General features: G+C 41.7%; 1 protein-coding gene across 1 annotated transcript in view; it reads left to right on the forward strand.

Annotated features, from left to right (window-relative positions):
• The first annotated feature begins 14,644 nt into the window (after positions 1–14,644).
• Positions 14,645–16,849, forward strand: part of CCDC3 (coiled-coil domain containing 3) — a 114,808-nt gene continuing 112,603 nt past the window's right edge. Inside the window, exon 1 of the mRNA XM_049881990.1 lies at positions 14,645–15,357. Within this exon, the coding sequence (XP_049737947.1) occupies positions 14,960–15,357 (398 nt within the window). The 5' untranslated portion in view covers positions 14,645–14,959. The remainder of the gene's footprint in view (positions 15,358–16,849) is intronic.

A 16,849-nucleotide genomic window follows, 5' to 3' on the forward strand; every position in this document is an offset into this window, starting at 1 on the left:
GGGCATTAGAAAGTATGATGTATGTAACCCGAGGCTTGATAAGCTCTTACACATTCAGGCTTGTCCTCCTGAAACACTCGTTTCTGAAACTGAGTCACCAAGCTACAGGGAAGCTCAAACGAACATACAGAGAAAAACCGAGGCCCCAGCAAACACTCCTAGCTGAGCTCCTAGTCAATGACCAGCACCAACTTCCACTGTGTGAATGAACCATTTTGGATTCTCTTGTCCTTCCAGCATCCCAGCCAATAACACCTGAAACAGAAGAACTACCAGATCAACTCACAGAATTGTGAGAAGTAGTAAATTGTTGTAGTTTTAAATCATTACATTTATGGGTGACTTATGATACAGTAATAGTTAAGCCAAACAGGAGGCTTGTTATTCTTAGATAAAATTGTATAATAGCAGGGTAAAATATCTTTTAGTTCACATTTGACTTTTGCTATACAATTATGAAAAGGACTGGTTTTCCAGAAATATTCAAGGGCATAATTTAATTTTCCCAAGTGCTTTGTTAATCCTTTGATATTTGAATCGCTTGTTGATTTTTTCTTCAGTTGTTAACCGGTCAAATTGTGCTGGATCCTCATTTGTTAATGGTGTATTATTTCAAGCAGTTCTTTGATATTATTTTCATCAACTTTATAAAACTCCGTATCTTTTTCAATATTTACAATTTTGCTTCAAAATAGACCTCTATTGTATTTGAATTCTATCGTTTGCTACAAAGTCAGTAGGGATAGATGCTAATATTTGAAAGGAAGGAAATTTAGTTGGGGATTAATTTTTTAAGTGGTTAGGCTATTAATAAATAGTTTTGCCTTATGATGAGTTTGCTTCTTTTAAATAACTCAGATAATGGATACTCACTATCTGAGAAGGCCCTAGTATTAGACAATGTTGGACTTTCTGAAAAAAAGCTGAGGTGAAGCATGAGGTTAAGGCTTATGGTCTAAGAGAGACTTTCTACTTTTCAACCTAAATCTAAATCTTGGCACCAAGCCAATCAAGTCTAACTTTGTGTAGAAAGCCAGAGAAAAGCCTGGATCCTCAGATGAGGTCCTGGCCCATTTTAGCCTACCATTATAGGTGTGGAGAAGGTGGGAAAAATAATACAGAGGACTTCTCTAAGAAGATAACCTTAGCAGAGTCTGCAGAAGGAAGGTAAAGAGAGAGGGCTGTCCATTTGTGGTGTCCTTTAAGGCACCATGACCCTGCTTACTGGTAAATATTCTAGGCTTTCATCAATAAAATCAGCAAACCTTGATCTCCTGTGGGAAGAGGTAGGAAGGATGGGGGTAGAGAAATAATGGAGTAGGAAGATAATACTGAAGAATTCCTTCCTTCTACAATATCCATTTTATTGGAGAGAAAACTGCCCGTTGGGTAATGGGAAGTTGGGAAGCCACAAAGTGGAGAAAGGAGATAGATGTTGTCTTAGTCATCTAGTACTACTATAACAGAAATACCATAAGTGGATGGCTTTAACAAAAAGAAATTTTTTTTCTCACAATCTAGTAGGTTACAAGTCCAAATTCAGGGTGTCAGCTCCAGGGGAAGGCTTTCTCTCTTTGTCAGCTTTGAAGGAAGGTCCTTGTCCTCAATCTTCCCCTGGTTGAGGACCTTCTCAGGCACAGGGACCCTGGGTCCAAAGGATGCGCTCTGCTCCTGGTGCTGCTTTCTTGGTGTGTGAGGTCCCCGTCTCTGCTCGCTTCCCCTTCCTTTTTATCTCTTGAGAGATAAAAGGTGGTGCAGGCCGCACCCCAGGGAAACTCCCTTTACTTTGGATCAAGGAAGTGACCTGAGCAATAGTGTTATATCCCACCCTAATCCTTTTTTAACCACAGGCAGAAATTATGATTTATAACACACAGGAAAATCACAAAATGGAGGACAATCACACATGGCCTAACCAAGTTGATACATATTTTGGGGGGTGGGGGACACAATTCAATTCATTATAGGTGTTATACTCAGAAGGTAGATCACTCTATATTCTTTCTTCCCTCTGTGGAAAGGAGAAAAAAGAATTGAGCAAAGGAAACCACACTTCTGAGTGGAATTGCTCTAACAGCCACTAGGAGAAGCTAGGCACAGGAATGAGCTCTTGTCTGAGTTGAAATTGTCAGAGCTTATTGCTAAAACAGCTGCAGGATTTTTTGAAGCTAAATTGACCCAAAGTCTGGTACTAGAACTGGGAGGGAGTTGACACCAGGGGAGAATTGAAGCAAAGTGAGAAGCTTTTGAATGAAGATTTGGAAATCAGTGAAAGATTAAGCCGTGATTGGTAAGACTAAAGAGGTGGAAAAGAACCTATTGTACCTTGAATTGGTTTATTTAAAAAAGTTATGAGGATTATGTACTTTCAAATGTTAAGCTTAGTTATTTCCTTTTGTAAAGAATAAACAGAACATTTATAGCTCTAGAAGGAGCCCTGGTGGTGCAGTGATTAAAATTCTTGGCTGCTAACTAAAAGGTTGGTGGTTCACTCCATGGGAGAAAGATGTAGCAGTCTGCTTCTATAAAAATTACAGCCTTGGAAACCCTATGGGGCAGTTCTACCCTGTCCTATAGGGTCACTCCGAGTCACAATTGACTCGATGGCAATGGGTATGGTAAGTATAATATAGCTATCACCTACCCGGAAAGCCCACACCTTTTAATTTGAGCACATGAATTAAATACATGTTAACAGAGCATTTAAATTGAATAAGCAGTTTTAATGCTGAAGAAAGCTCCAGGAAGTTGAAGTTGTATATTCATTCATTCATTCACTCATTCATTCAATAAATATTTGAGTGTCTGCTCAGTGCTAGTCATTATATCCAGTGTTCATATTGTTAAGGTAGGTGTAGAAAACTTATCTTTAAAAGCTGTAATGTATAAGGAGCCCTGGTGGTGCAGTTGTTAAGAGCTCGGCTGCTAACCAAAAGGTCAGCAGTTCGAATCCACCAGCTTTGGAAACACTATGGAGTGGTTCTACTCTGTCCTCTAGGGTTGCCATGAGTCAGAATCAACTCAATGGCAACCGTTTAACCGCAGAATGTATAAAGTAGAGTCATAGACACTAAGTCATGATATTCTTAAACAGAACAAATTCAGTAGTGGAAAATTTGGAAAAAGCAGAATTTCTTTTACAAAGCACTTTCCCTTGGGGGTAGAAGTTGTTGAAATACTTATCACGATATGCCTTAGCAATGAAAGCAGAGACGGAAAGGTTAATAAATGCAGACAGCAAGTGAAACATGGCTGAGGGAAATAGCACTCCAATTGAGATGGCTTTGGAGTTTGGTTACAAATGAACCAGTCAGATTTTTTCCTGATGCAAAAAAAAAAAAAATGAAGGGAAAGGGCTGAAATCAGTGCTATTTATTTTTATTTATCTTTCAGAGCAATGTTTATTAACTGGTTCATTGCAGTGCTTCCATAATAAACATAAGAATACTCAAGCTTCTTCCAAACTTTCTGGCCAAGTATTCATTTCTCAACGGTCATCAGATGTCCTACTCATTGCTGTCAAGTCGAGTCTGATTCGTGGTGACCCTATAGGACAGGTAGAGCTGCCCTATAGGATTTCCAAGGCTATAATCTTTGCAGAAGCAGACTGCCACATCTTTCTCTTGTGGAGCGGTTGGCGGGTTCAAACTGCCGACCTTTTGTTTAGCAGCTGAGCTCTTAACCAGTGTGCCACTAGGGCTCCTTGACAAGCTGAAAATCCTGTGAGATCCTTTCTCTGGAATGAGGCACTTTTTCTCCAGTGGGCTTTCGACACGATTTTAACTCTTTCGTGTGGCTGGCCAAAACAGTGAAGCAGCAAATTGAAAACACACAGTGGCATGCATGTTTGGAGTCCTTATAAACTTTCCCAGCCCTGCTGTTCTGTCAGCTTTCCCCACTCCCTGAGCAGATATGAATGCTCTGAGACGCCAGGCCAGTGCCTCAGAGGTGAAAACTGGCCTAGTGTGCACAGTTAGTGAATTTGCTTTCTGATGAGGGAGCACGGCTGCAGGTCTTCCCTTCAGCTTTTTAAGAACTTTGTTCCACTCCTCCGTCCCATCATGGCTTCGACCACTTTCCCAGGAGACGTCGCTTCCTATGGGAAAGAGCCATCTGCTGACAGCATCTCAAGGAAACTTCTAAGCTTTATGATAATCACTTACATTCCTTCTCTCGCCCTTCCTTGAACTTTAGCTAATTAAAAAAATTTCATTCCAGGGGTACTGATGTGAAAGGAAGGTCCACGAAACCCACCTTGCTCTCTCTCTGAGGGTTCATTATGGTTTAAAAGATAAAAGTTGGCTTTTTAGAGACTCAGCTGAGACTCTGACATGCTTAATCTTAGTCTTGTCAGTTACAACGGAATCAGTTGGCTGGAGAACTGACTCTGACTCATGGAGACCCCATGTGTGTCAGAGTAGAACTGTGCTCCATGGGGTTGTCCGTGCTTGATTTTTCAGAAGTATAACCCCAGGCCTTTCTTTCAAGGTGCCTCTGGGTGGCCTTGAACCTCCAGCCTTTCGGTTAGCAGCTGAGTGTGTTAATCATTTGTATCACCTGGGGACTTCTTATCAGTTACACAGGTGGTTCTGCACCATCTTCATGACCGTTGGTATGCTCGATTCCATTGTTGCAGCCACTGTGTATTTTGAGTGACTTCCAACCCAGGGGCCTCATCTTCTAGCACTATACCTGGCAACATATGTAGCATATGTTGTGCTACATAGGATAATTAGCAAATCCATTGGCTAATTTTCTGAAGTAGATTATCAGGCCATTCTTCCTAGCCTGTCTTAATCTGGAAGTTCTACTGAAACTGTCCACTGTGGGTGACCCTGCTGGTATGTAAAATACCAGTGACCTAGCTTCCAGCATCATATCAACACACAAGCCACCACAGTATGACTGACAGATGGGTGGTGGAAAGTGCTCACAGCATCTAACAAAGAGCAATGCATTTCTAGCTTTTTTTTTTTTTTTTTTAATTCCGGAATGCAGATGCTTAAAATGGCATGGGTTGGGATGTCTGACAAGAGTCTAGGCCCTTAGTTTTCGACCTCTCCTGACAGAATTGTCATGGACTCAGCACTGGAAGGGTCACTTAAGCTACATTTTAGTCTCCAAATTGGATGAACTTGGAGACTATTATAGGCAATGACTGCTTGTCCCAAACTTGCCTCCTGCAAATGTAGCAAGCACTAATACGCAGGGGAAGAAAAATGTATGTTTCTTGCAGCAGTCCCATAACATTCCCTTTATAGAATAAGCCTCCAACAGAGTTTTAACATACAAAGTTATCTTTTAAGAAGGAGGCCCCATTTGGGAGCCCGGGGACCCCAGGCAGGGAGTCCTAACCCCAAGCCCCATTCCCAGCACCCCCACTGCCTGCAGTTATGTGACCCCGGGCAAGGCATTTAACCTCTCTGGACCCCAGTTTCTTTATCTATGAAATAACATTGGCTTCCTGCTTCCCAAGGATACCAGAGGAAGAACGAGTTATCATTTGCCTAGCACATTGGGGGCCTCCAAGAAAGGCTCGGCAAGACCAGGAAACGTGATAAACAGGCAAAACGCCTCTGATTTTATAGCCCCTGTTCAGGCTTTTTGGGTCTATTACCTACGTAGAGTATTAAAATAACAAGCAAACGTTAAAGGAAGTTCTGAATTTAGGCACGATAAGTCTGCATCACATCTGCTGGTTTTGTTTGTTTGTTGGTTCATGCTTTAATTTTAGAGGGAGAGAAACTTTGGGGGAGATAATTTGGCTGCTACTGGAAGAAGTATCTGTTTTTAGACTGTATTTAGAAAATTGCAGACAGGCACATTTATTGGAGAACAGCAGTAGGCATTGACGGAGCGGCCTCAATTAATTCACCAGGATGGTAAGCTCCTGAAGAGTAGGGATTGTGTCTTATGTCTTTAAATCTTCACTGTCTCTCCAGTATCTGATAGACAGCTGCCGTTAGCTTATTTAATGAATGAACTGACCAGGATTTGAATTACAGCTTCCCTCTATCAGTTATGTGTACCCTTTTCCTTAATTGTAAATTGGGGCAATAACACCAGGCTTGTAGTGTTGTTGAGGGCTAGAGAAGATGGTGTGTGTGGAGGCCAGAACACTTTGTGATGCACTTTGGGGTACACAGTCATGGTAACTGTTGTGATGAGTGCTAGTTTTTCTACTGCTGGTGCTAGGGACACTGGGTGGTGCTTGGCAAGATCACCAATGGTAAATGGTAAATGGTAAATGGTAAATTCTGGCTTTGTCACTTTCCAGCTCCTGGAGAACAATGGTTTAACCTTCTTAAAACTTGGTTCCTCATCTGCATACGGGGTGATAAAATTTGACCTACTTACCAGCTCAATGTCTAGAATACAGTGCAGTGTGATAAAGGGTCCTTTACATTCTTTAACAATCTTTTGTGCTAATATACATCTGGAAAGTATCTAAAACATATTTAGGAAACAAAGTGAATGACCATATAACTACCACCAAGGTCAAGAAATACAGCATTGTCAGTATCCCAAAGATCATTTGTATTCTTTCACCTAGCATTATAACGTGTGCATGTCATTTTGAATGTTTAAAAACAATGTTTGTGATACAGTATTCAAATATATCACTATGTTATAATTTGCAAACTACTACCGGATTGTTGGCAATTTGGGTTGTTCCCACGTTATATATATATATATATATATATATATATATATATATATATATATATATATATATATACATAAACCCTGGTGGCGTAGTGGTTAAGTGCTCCGGCTGCTAACCAAAGGGTCAGCAGTTTGAATCCGCCAGGCGCTCCTTGGAAACTCCATGGGGCAGTTCTACTCTGTCCTGTAGGGTCGCTATGAGTCGGAATCGACTTGATGGCACTGGGTTTGGTTTTGGTTATAAAAGTAAAACCTAGTTGCCATCAAGTTGATTCTGACTCATGGAGACCCCATGTATGTCAGACTAGAACTGTGCTCCACAGGGTTTTCAGTGGCTAGTTTTTCTGAAGTAGACCATCAGGCCTTTAGAGGCACCTGTGGGTGGACTGAAACACCATCCAGGGACTCCCATCATATATCAAACTTTTATAAACAAACATCTGTAGCAGGGGTATCTATTTTGTTCTCCTGTTTTCCTTGTTCGTTCTTGCAACTACAGGGCAAATATTTCTCTCATTGATCCTCTTTCAAAAACTTTTAAGCTATTTCATTCATTTACTAATTTTTCTTTCTTCCTTTTTAATAGTCTCAAACTTACAGAAGGGATCCAAGTGAGGTACCAACAATTTTTTTTCCCTGAACCACTGGTATAATTTCTTCCTTAAGTGTTTGATAGAATTCACCAGTGAAACCATCTAAGGCTGGTGATTTATGTTTTGGAAGGTTTTTAATTATTGATTCATTTTCTTTAGTAGATATAGGTCTATTCAGATCATTTATTTCTCTCCGTGTGAGTTTTGGTAGATTGTAGCTTTCAAGGAATTTATCTGTTTCATCTATGTTATCAAATTTGTTGGCATAGAGTTGTTCATAATATTCCATTAAATCCGTTGCCATTGAGCCAACTCTGACTCATAGTGACCCTATAGAACAGAGTAGAACAGGATTTCCAAGGAGCAGCTGGTGGATACGAACGCCCAGCCTTTTGGTTAGCAGCCATAGCTCTTAACCATTGCACCACCAGGGCTCCAGTGTTCCTTTATTATTCTTTTATTGTCTGTAGGATCAGTAGTGATTGCCCCTCTTGCATTTTTTCATTTTAATAATTTTTGTCTTTCTTTTTTTTCTCTTCATGAACCTGGCTGACGAAGCTTTATTTTGATTACCATTAGCATGGTTTATCTTTCTCCATCCCTTTACTTTTGACCTATCAGAGTCTTTATATTTAATGTGGGTTTCTTATAGACAACATATAGTTGGGTCTTTTTTTTTTTTTTTTAATCTAGTCTCTGTCTTTGAATTGGTGTATTTAGACCATACATATTTAAAATGATTATTGATATATTTGGATTAATATCAATGATGTTATAACTCTTTTTTATTCACTTCCGGATTTTTTTCTTTTTTCTGCCTTCTTTGGTTTTAATTGAGCATTTTATATGATTCCATTTTTATCTTTTCCACTGTTAAATCAATTATACTTCTAAAAAATTTTGGTGGTTACTCCAGTGTTTACAATATATATTTTTAAGTAATCCAAGTCCACCTTCAAATAACATCCTCTGCTTCAGATGTAACACAGGTATCTAATAGCATCATATTCTTGATTCCTCTCTCTTGTCCCTTGGACATTGCTGTCATTTATCTCAATTTTCTGTAGACTATAATCATTCAAAACATTCTTACTATTATTACTTTAAACAGTTATATTTTTGATTAATTAAAATCAAGAAAAATAAAATATTTTATTTTACTTTCATTTATTCCTTCTCCTTCTCTTTCTTTTTCTATGTGGATCCAAGTTTCTGGTTTACATAATTTGCCTTCTATCTGAAAAAAAATTTTGACATTTATTGCAGAGAAAATCTACTGGAAATGAATTTCTTCAGGCTTAGTTTGCCTGATAAAGTCTTTATTTCTCCTTAACTTTTGAAGGATAGTTTTTGCTGTATATAGAATTCTAGGCTGGTGGGTTTTTTTCTTTCAAAGCTAGATATTTCACTTTTCTTACTTATGTGGTGTAATGGTTATTGTTATGTATCAATGTGGCTAGGCCGTGATTCTCAGTGGTTTGGCAGATAGTATGTAATCATCCTCCGTTTTGTGATCTGCTGTGAGCAGCCAATCTATTGGAAGAGAAGTTTCTTGGGAGATGTGGCCTGCATCCAATAGATATGGATGTTCTGGCAAAGTTTGTACACTCTCTCTCTCTCGATCCTGCACTCATCTTGTGGTCTGACCTCTGGTTCTTGGAGAAATCTTCAGCCAGCTGCCTGACCTGCAGATTTTGGATTCACCAGCTCCGAAAACTCCATGAGCCAGTAGCTTGCAGCCTGATCTGCAGATTTTGCGTTTGTCAGCCTCTGCAACCATGAGAATCAGGAGAAGCATTCAGCCTGCTTCCTCACCCACAGATTTGGGACTTGTTAACCCCCACAATTGTGTGAGCAGTTTCCTGAAGTAAATCTCTCTATGTATATTTATATACATGCTTCACTGGTTTTGCTAAAACACTTGGCTTTTGATGAGAAGGCCACCATAATTTTTATCCTTGTTCCTCTATAAGTAAGGTGCTTTTTTTATTCTGGCTTCTTTCAAGATTTTTTCTTTGTCTTTGGTTTTCTGCGGTTTGAATATGATATGTCTAGATATAGTTTTTTGGGTATTTATTCTGGTGGTGTTTTATGAGCTTCCTAAATCTATGGATTGGTGTCTGTCATTAATTTTGGAACATTCTCTGTCATTATTACTTCAAACATTTCTTTTGTCCTGTTCTCTATCTTTTTCTTCTGGTATTCCAATTATATGTATGTTACATCTTTTGAAATTGTTCCACAGTTATTTTACATTCTATTCTGTGTTTTTAATTCTTTTGTTCAATTGGAATTTCAGTTTGAAAGTTTCTTTTGGACTATCTTCAAGTTCACCAATTCTGTTCTTGGCTGTGTCCAGTCTACCGATGAACCTTTCGAAGGCATTTTTATTTTTTAATTTCTAAATGTGTTTTTTATTTATAGCATTTCCTTTTGATTCTGTCTTGGAGTTTTCATCTCTCTGCTTACATTATACATCTTTTATTGCATGTTGCCCACTTTTTTCATTAGAGCCCTTAGGATATTAAAGATAACCTATTGCTGTCAAGTAGATTCCGACTCAAAGCAACCCTGTAGGAAAGAGTAGAATTGCCCCGTAGGGTTTCCAGGGAGTGGCTGGTGGATTCGAACTGCTGACCTTTTGGTTAGCAGCCAAGTTCTTAACCATTGTCCCACTAGGGCTCCATATTAAGGATAGTTATTTTATGTCTCCTGTCTGATACTTCTGATGTCATGACTAAGTCTGGTTTTGATGCTTGCTTTGTCTCTTCAAACTATGTTTTTATGTGCCTTTTGGTATGCTGTATAAATTTTTTTGTTGAAAGATATGCTGTACTGAGTAATAGAAGCTGAGATAAATAGGCCAGGATTGATCTAAACTAGCTGGGAGTTGGGCTTTTGTTTAACATTTGCTGTAGCTGTAAGTGTTAGGGGCTTCAAATTTTTCTAGTGTCTTTTTTTTTTTTTTGATCTTTCCTCTTGACTTTGGGGTTCATAAGTACCCTTCCTCAGGGACAGTCTGTGTCTTGCATCTTTTTCAGCTGTAATAACCACTATGATACTGCAGCCCTGTGTGGGGGAGGAAGAGCTTTCTACAATATCCCAGTCAAATCTCAGTTTTTTAGTGGGCATGGACCTCTGCTCTGAAGAAAGCTTTACAATATTTTTTCTTATATAGCTGTCTCCACACATCCCCTCTTAGGTGAGATAGGAGCTCTAGAAGAAGCTTGAGTGAGAGGAATGCCCTTTTGCCACTGCTCTGGGACAAGGACATGGCAATACACCCTCTGGAGAGTTGTCTTTGTTGTGGAGAAAGCTCTGAACATTTTTCACAGTAAGCCTACCCAGGGCCTATTAATTTCTTGTATTTCTTTATATTCAAATTTCCCTATTCAAATTACTTGCTGACTATGTCCCATGTTTGGATTCCAACTGGTATACTAGGACTGGAACCCAACATTCCTCATTGAAGATGGTGTATTCTTTCCAGTAGATTATATAAAACTAGACAAAAGATGTAAGTCAGTGAGCAAAGTCAATAGAATTGGAATATACGGGCAAGACTATAAAGGCAGAACTCTTGAACATAGCATTTCAGGGCATTTTAGATTAAGAAACAAAACCTAGAAGAGAGAGAGGCCTGGCCTGATGGATAATTCACCAGAGTAGAGAACTAAACTTGGCAAAGGTGATTCGTATCCTGAGGGATTTTTTTAACCTACTACATCCCAGAGCACTCCACTGTGTTCTGTTGCTGGGCCTGTGATACTGATTCTGTCTTGGGAAACCCAAAGGGTGTGATTTGTTCAAGAACTTCTAGACTGGCACAACTATTTATTTGCTCTTTCTGGAGTCCTACAGACTACTGCTGGTCCAAAAGTCAAAAGCTTCTTTATAATCACACTTAGTGTGATTTTCTCAGGGAAGAGGTAGGAAAGGCATTTTTTTTTTTTTTATGTAGAAAAATCTTTATAATGAACTTATTATGTATAAAGCACTCTTCCAGACTTTACAGAGGAGAAGTAGAGCATGACTAATATGTTTGTAAAAATCCATGAAGAAGACAATCTCTTGAAGGTGCTCGCTTCTGGAAAATACATTGTGGATATTATTGGCAGAGTTTTGATTCAAGTTTATCAAGAAGAGAGGAAACAACCACTTATACTAATTTTTATTTATTTGCTTGTCTAAAATGGAAAGAAAAGTTAGAGTTTTAAGGTCTGTAGAAGCAGATAAATCTTTTCCAGCCCTCTGAGGCGGCTGAAGATGCAATTAAAAATAAAAGCTTTCTTAATACCTTCTCTGCATAAGTTGTAACATAGAACTAAAATAGAGCAAGGATGCTGGGTAATACAAAATGTTAGGACACTTACATACTTATCTTATTGATGGTTATGCTAGAAGCCCTGGTGGCACAGTGGTTAAGTGCTTGATTGCTAACTGAAAGGTCAGCAGTTCAAACCCACCAGCTGATCCTTGAGGCAAAGATGTGGCAGTCTGCTTCCATAAAAGATTACAGCCTTGAATACCCTATGGGGCAGTCCTACTCTGTCTTATAGGGTCATGACTCCATGGCAATGGGTTTGGTTTTGGGTTTTAGGTGGTTATGCTAAGGCTATTATTATTCATAAACTCTACTGATATTCAAGATAAAGGGCCTACTTTTGTCTTTAGAACGTTTCCTATTTTTTGCCCATGTTCTGGTGTTGTAGTTAAGTGCATGGGCTGTGGCGTCTGATTGCTGGGGCTTGAATCCTGACTCACCTTGCTAGATTTGTGATATTGGGTAAGTCAGTTAACCTCTCTGAGTTTTCTTATCTGTAAAATGGGGATAATAATAATAGTACCTACTTCCCAATATTGTTTTGGAGAATTAATTGTGATAACATGTAAAGTCCTTACAACAGTGCTTGGTCACAATAAGCAATGAGTAAATGTTAGCAATTGTTAATATTATAATTTGGCAATGCTTGCTGTAAGTCTGCTTTCCAGGAATATAAACTATTTCACACACTGTGTCTCTCGTGTGTGTGTGCATGTACACAAACCTGCAGAGCAACTGCTAAATGATATTATGAACTTCCATAATTTAAATGTTCACTAAGAGACAAATTAAAACAAACCAAACCAAACTCACTGCTGTCGTGTCAATTCTGACTCATAGCGACCCTGTAGGACAGAGTACAGCTGCCCCTTATGGTTTCTAAGGCTGTAATCTTTATAAATCTTTATGGAAGCAGATTGCCACATCTTTTTCCCACAGAGCAGCTGGTGGGTTTGAGCCACCAGCCTTTTGGTTAGCAGCTGAGGGCTTAACCACTGTGTCCCCAGGAGAAAAACTAGCAGTGCTGCTATACTGAGACTTTGATGTCATCCTTGAATACCATTAACCAATGGTATGAAAGGCTGGTATCTAGCATGGTAGCTTGCGGTGGGGGAGTCATGCATACCACTGGGGCTACTGCCCACTTGATTTACTCTGGTGTTAACTTTTTTTCCTACAAAAATTGTATTGAGGCTCTAGGCTGAGTACCTGATATGCAGGATTAGCTATTGTCTTTGTCTCTTATTTCTGCTTTTGAGCCTCTCACAGAAGATTTTTAAGCTTAAGAATTCTGTTGATTGATTCACTGATAAGATTCTGGATTACTGTGACACTCGAATCGGCTGTGGCCTTCCATTCCCTCAAGAGCTGGGGAAACACTGGCTGGAATCGTGATCATGACATTGGCTGAGGCTGTCCAAAGCCCCATCTCGGATTTCTTCGACTTCCCTGAGTGCTGCCCTTCTCATGGGCCGTTCCTTCTGAGTCCCTCTTCAGCACAGGCTAGATTTACACCTCCAAGTTGCCTTTCAAAATGTCGCTCACAGTAAGCATTCACAAATTTAATCACCCTAACAGAAGATTAATGGATCACAGGAAAAAGACTCGGGAAGTCGTGGGGAGGTAAGGGTTAGTCACATCTTGCAAGGTCCAACCTTTGAATCTTCTTTCCGGCTTCTCTGTCCTCGCCCCTTCTCACCCCTTCTTTCAAGATTTCCGCAGGAACTTTTCTCCCTCTGGTACACAGAAGAATTTAAGTGGGATCCTAGGCTCAAACTTGCAGAAACCTGAACTAATAAGATACTTGCTGAACAAAAAACCTTCCATTTTAAGGTACTTTTGTGTGTAAAGGAAACCCTGGTGGCATTCAGTTAAGAGCTATGGCTGCTAACCAAAAGGTCAGCAGTTCGAATCCACCAGTCGCTCCTTGGAAACTCTACCGGGCAGTTCTACTCTGTCCTATAGGGTCACTATGAGTCGGAATTGATTTGATGGCAACGGGTTGTGTGTGTGTGTGTGTGTGTATAAATCTTTTATAAATATATAATAAAATATAAACAACAAACATGTCCTCTTTTTTTCTCCTTCTTCTGACTACGCTAGAACAATAAAGGCAATTTAGAGATAAAGGCAGGAGTCTCCTCAAGTTTACTCACTGACTTGTGAAAAGCTGTTTGGAATTTATTTCTTCATTTATTTTTTCAGGTGGAGAGTGTTCAGATATCTGGAAATAGAGACTAGGTAAATTACCAAACTTTAGGAAAATCAGGGCAAAATTCGTTTTCAAATATTTTTTTTTATCAAGTCTTCTCTAAAACCTTTATTAAATTAAAAAAAAAAATCCGAGAGAGAAAGAGATCCAAAAAAGGCTATCCGACCGCATTTCCTTTCCTAGTTATCCTTCCTCTGGGAAGGTAAAATCAGGTTTCATTTCTATATATTTTCATTCTAAATGAACTACATTTAAAAAACAAAAAGACTGCGGTGAAGTCGATTCTGACTCATAGCGACCCTGTAGGACAGACCAGAACTGCCCCATAGGGTTTCCAAGGCTGCAAATAGTTATGGAAGCAGACTGCCACATCTTTCTCCCGCAGAGCAGCTGGTGGGCTTTAGCAGCCAAGGGCTTAACCGCTGTGCAACCAGGGCTCCTTAATGAATTACGTAGAAAATGCAAAAACTCATACAATCATGCAGATGCAGAGCCATCGTTTCAAGGATGCCATGCGTTAGGAACAATTCTTTGTGCCTCAAAAGCTTTGGCTCAGACCATGGGAGGGGGGAGCTAGGAAAGGGCTAGACTTCTGCCCCTCAGTAATGCCTTCCTCCCCGCGCCACTGCCCTAAGCACACCACTTAGTTTCGCAGTGGCAGCCGCACCCCCAAACGCAAAGTCCGGTTGCAGCCCACCGCGAGCCCCTTCTCCCGGTCCACCGCGCACCCCCAGTCCCCGCCCCATCCCCGACCGGGAGCTGCCACCGCGGGCGGACCGGGACGATTCCCCGCCCCCTTCTGCCGCCGCACCCGCCCCAGTAAGGGGGGCTGGCGGGGGGGGGGCGACCGGGAGGCGGGCGGCCGCTGGTCCCCGCGACCCTTTTAAAACGTCGTCAGCAAGGGCCGGGCATGGTCAGCCTCGCGGGCGAGAAAGCCGCGCGCCGAGCTCCCGGGAGCGGCGAGAAGACCCTGGCGCCGAGAGCTGTCCTTGTTGGGTCGGCAGGTCGGCGCTGTAGACCCGGGCTGGCGCTCCGGGCTCCCCGACGCCCCTTGCCACTCGCAGCCGCGCGCCTCGGCTCGGCTGCACCCGCTCCGGGAGTCCCCATCATGCGCCCAGGCTAGTGCGCCCGGGGCCCAGCGCGGACTTTGGGCGCGCGACGGGCATGCCGTCCGGTCCCGCCGCCGGCATGCTGCACCAGCTGCTCCTCGCCACGCTCTGGCTCGCGGGCCGCTTGGGCCCGAGCCGCGGCTGCCAGCTGCCCTCCGAGTGGAGACCCCTGAGCGAGGGCTGCCGTGCAGAGCTGGCCGAGATCATTGTGTACGCCAAAGTGCTGGCGCTGCACCAGGAGGTGTACAGCATGTACAACTACCTGCCGTGGCAGTACGAGGCCAGCGAGGGGGGGCTCTTCTACTCGGCCGAGATCGAGATGCTGTGCGACCAGGCGTGGGGCAGCATGCTGGAGGTGCCCGCGGGCTCCAGGCTCAACCTCACGGGCCTGGGCTACTTCTCCTGCCATTCCCACACCGTGGTTCAGGATTACTCCTATTTCTTCTTCCTCAGGTGAGCCCGACACCTTCTGCCACCACTACCTATTTGCATGACCCCCCCCCCCAGGTCACCGTTATCTGCGGCCAGGCGAGGAACTCCCATGGAATATTGCCTGTGCCAAATTAGAATAATCCTTAGACGCCGCCTCTTACTATTCTTTATTCTCTCTCCGAAGTCTCTGCAAAGATCCTCAGGATCTCTGGCTAAGGGCTGACTTTAAAAAAACAGAGATGGTATCTGAGCTTAGAACACAGAAGAGTGTTTCCGGCAAAAGCTCGATGTGGTTTCCAACAATCCACTTGACTCATCTTTTTTCAACTAGCTTCAGTGGGAGCAGCTTGGGCTGGTGAGAAAAAAGAAATCTTTGAAGTCAGACTGTTGGTGGAGTCCTGGCTCTGCCCTTCCGAACTGTAATTTTGAACAAGTTACTTACATTCTCAAGAGCCTCAACATCTTCACCTTTGTAATGTGAGAAACAAGGTTGCTTGAGACTGAAATACAATAACCCATTCAAAGCGCCTGCTGCAGGGTAGGTGCATAACAAACACGAGTTCCCTTTCTCCTCTGTCCGCCCACTTAAATGCCAAAATGTGAATGGTATGGAATGCAGGCCGGCTGTCTTCTTCTTTCACTGTCTCATATCAGCTGCCAACAGATCCCAATGCCAGGTTATTCAAAGTAGCAAAGGTTTACAGGAGGCTTGGTGGCAGGGTAGGTAAGAGCTTGGCTGCTCTCCAAAAGATCAGTAGTTTGAATCCACCAGCCACTCCTTGGAAACCCTACAGGGCAGCTCTGCTCTGTCCTATAGGGTCACTATGAGTCAGAATCAACTCCACGGCAATGGTTTTTTTTTTTTTTTTTTTGGCTGGGTATAAGATTCTAGCTCACAGCACTGTGAAGAGCATAAAGGTGAATCAGGCTGATTCTAGACCACTGGGATCTGGTGAAGTTCAATGCAAGTTGCCTGCCCTCCAGATGAAATTTATGTGCATAAGAATTCAGTCAGCGGGTTCTACTGAAGTTTGAAACAGAACAGCAGGTGGAACCCTAGGTTCATTGGCTGTCTCCAGTTGAATTGGGAGAGTGATACAGAATAACAAAATGGAATCTTAACATACATATCAAGATAGTGAATGAATTAAACCAATGTTGGTGTGATTGAAAATAGTTCCAGTCTCCCCATTCCAGGAAGTAGCAGAATAATGGTATTTGGAAAGGCTGTGACCTAGGTCTGCAGATTCACTTTTAGCTCTTGAGATTTCTGGTGACTCTGAAAAAGAAAACAGTTAAGTTCCACAGGGGGGTGTTCATAAGCTCCTGGCAACACATGTTTTCCATATTCAAGCCAGAAAATCTAAGTTTAGAATACATGCTGTGCTTTGTGTTGGCTTGCATGGTTTAGCTAAATTAAGTAAAAAAAATTTAATTGTCAGGCAAGTGTAGTTTCTAAACAATGTCAGCAAGGACTGAGATGGTACCCTTCTTGATACAGAGAATCTTAACT

The sequence above is a fragment of the Elephas maximus genome, chromosome 4 (assembly GCF_024166365.1).
Source record: "Elephas maximus indicus isolate mEleMax1 chromosome 4, mEleMax1 primary haplotype, whole genome shotgun sequence".
NCBI classification, from domain to species: Eukaryota; Metazoa; Chordata; class Mammalia; order Proboscidea; family Elephantidae; genus Elephas; species Elephas maximus.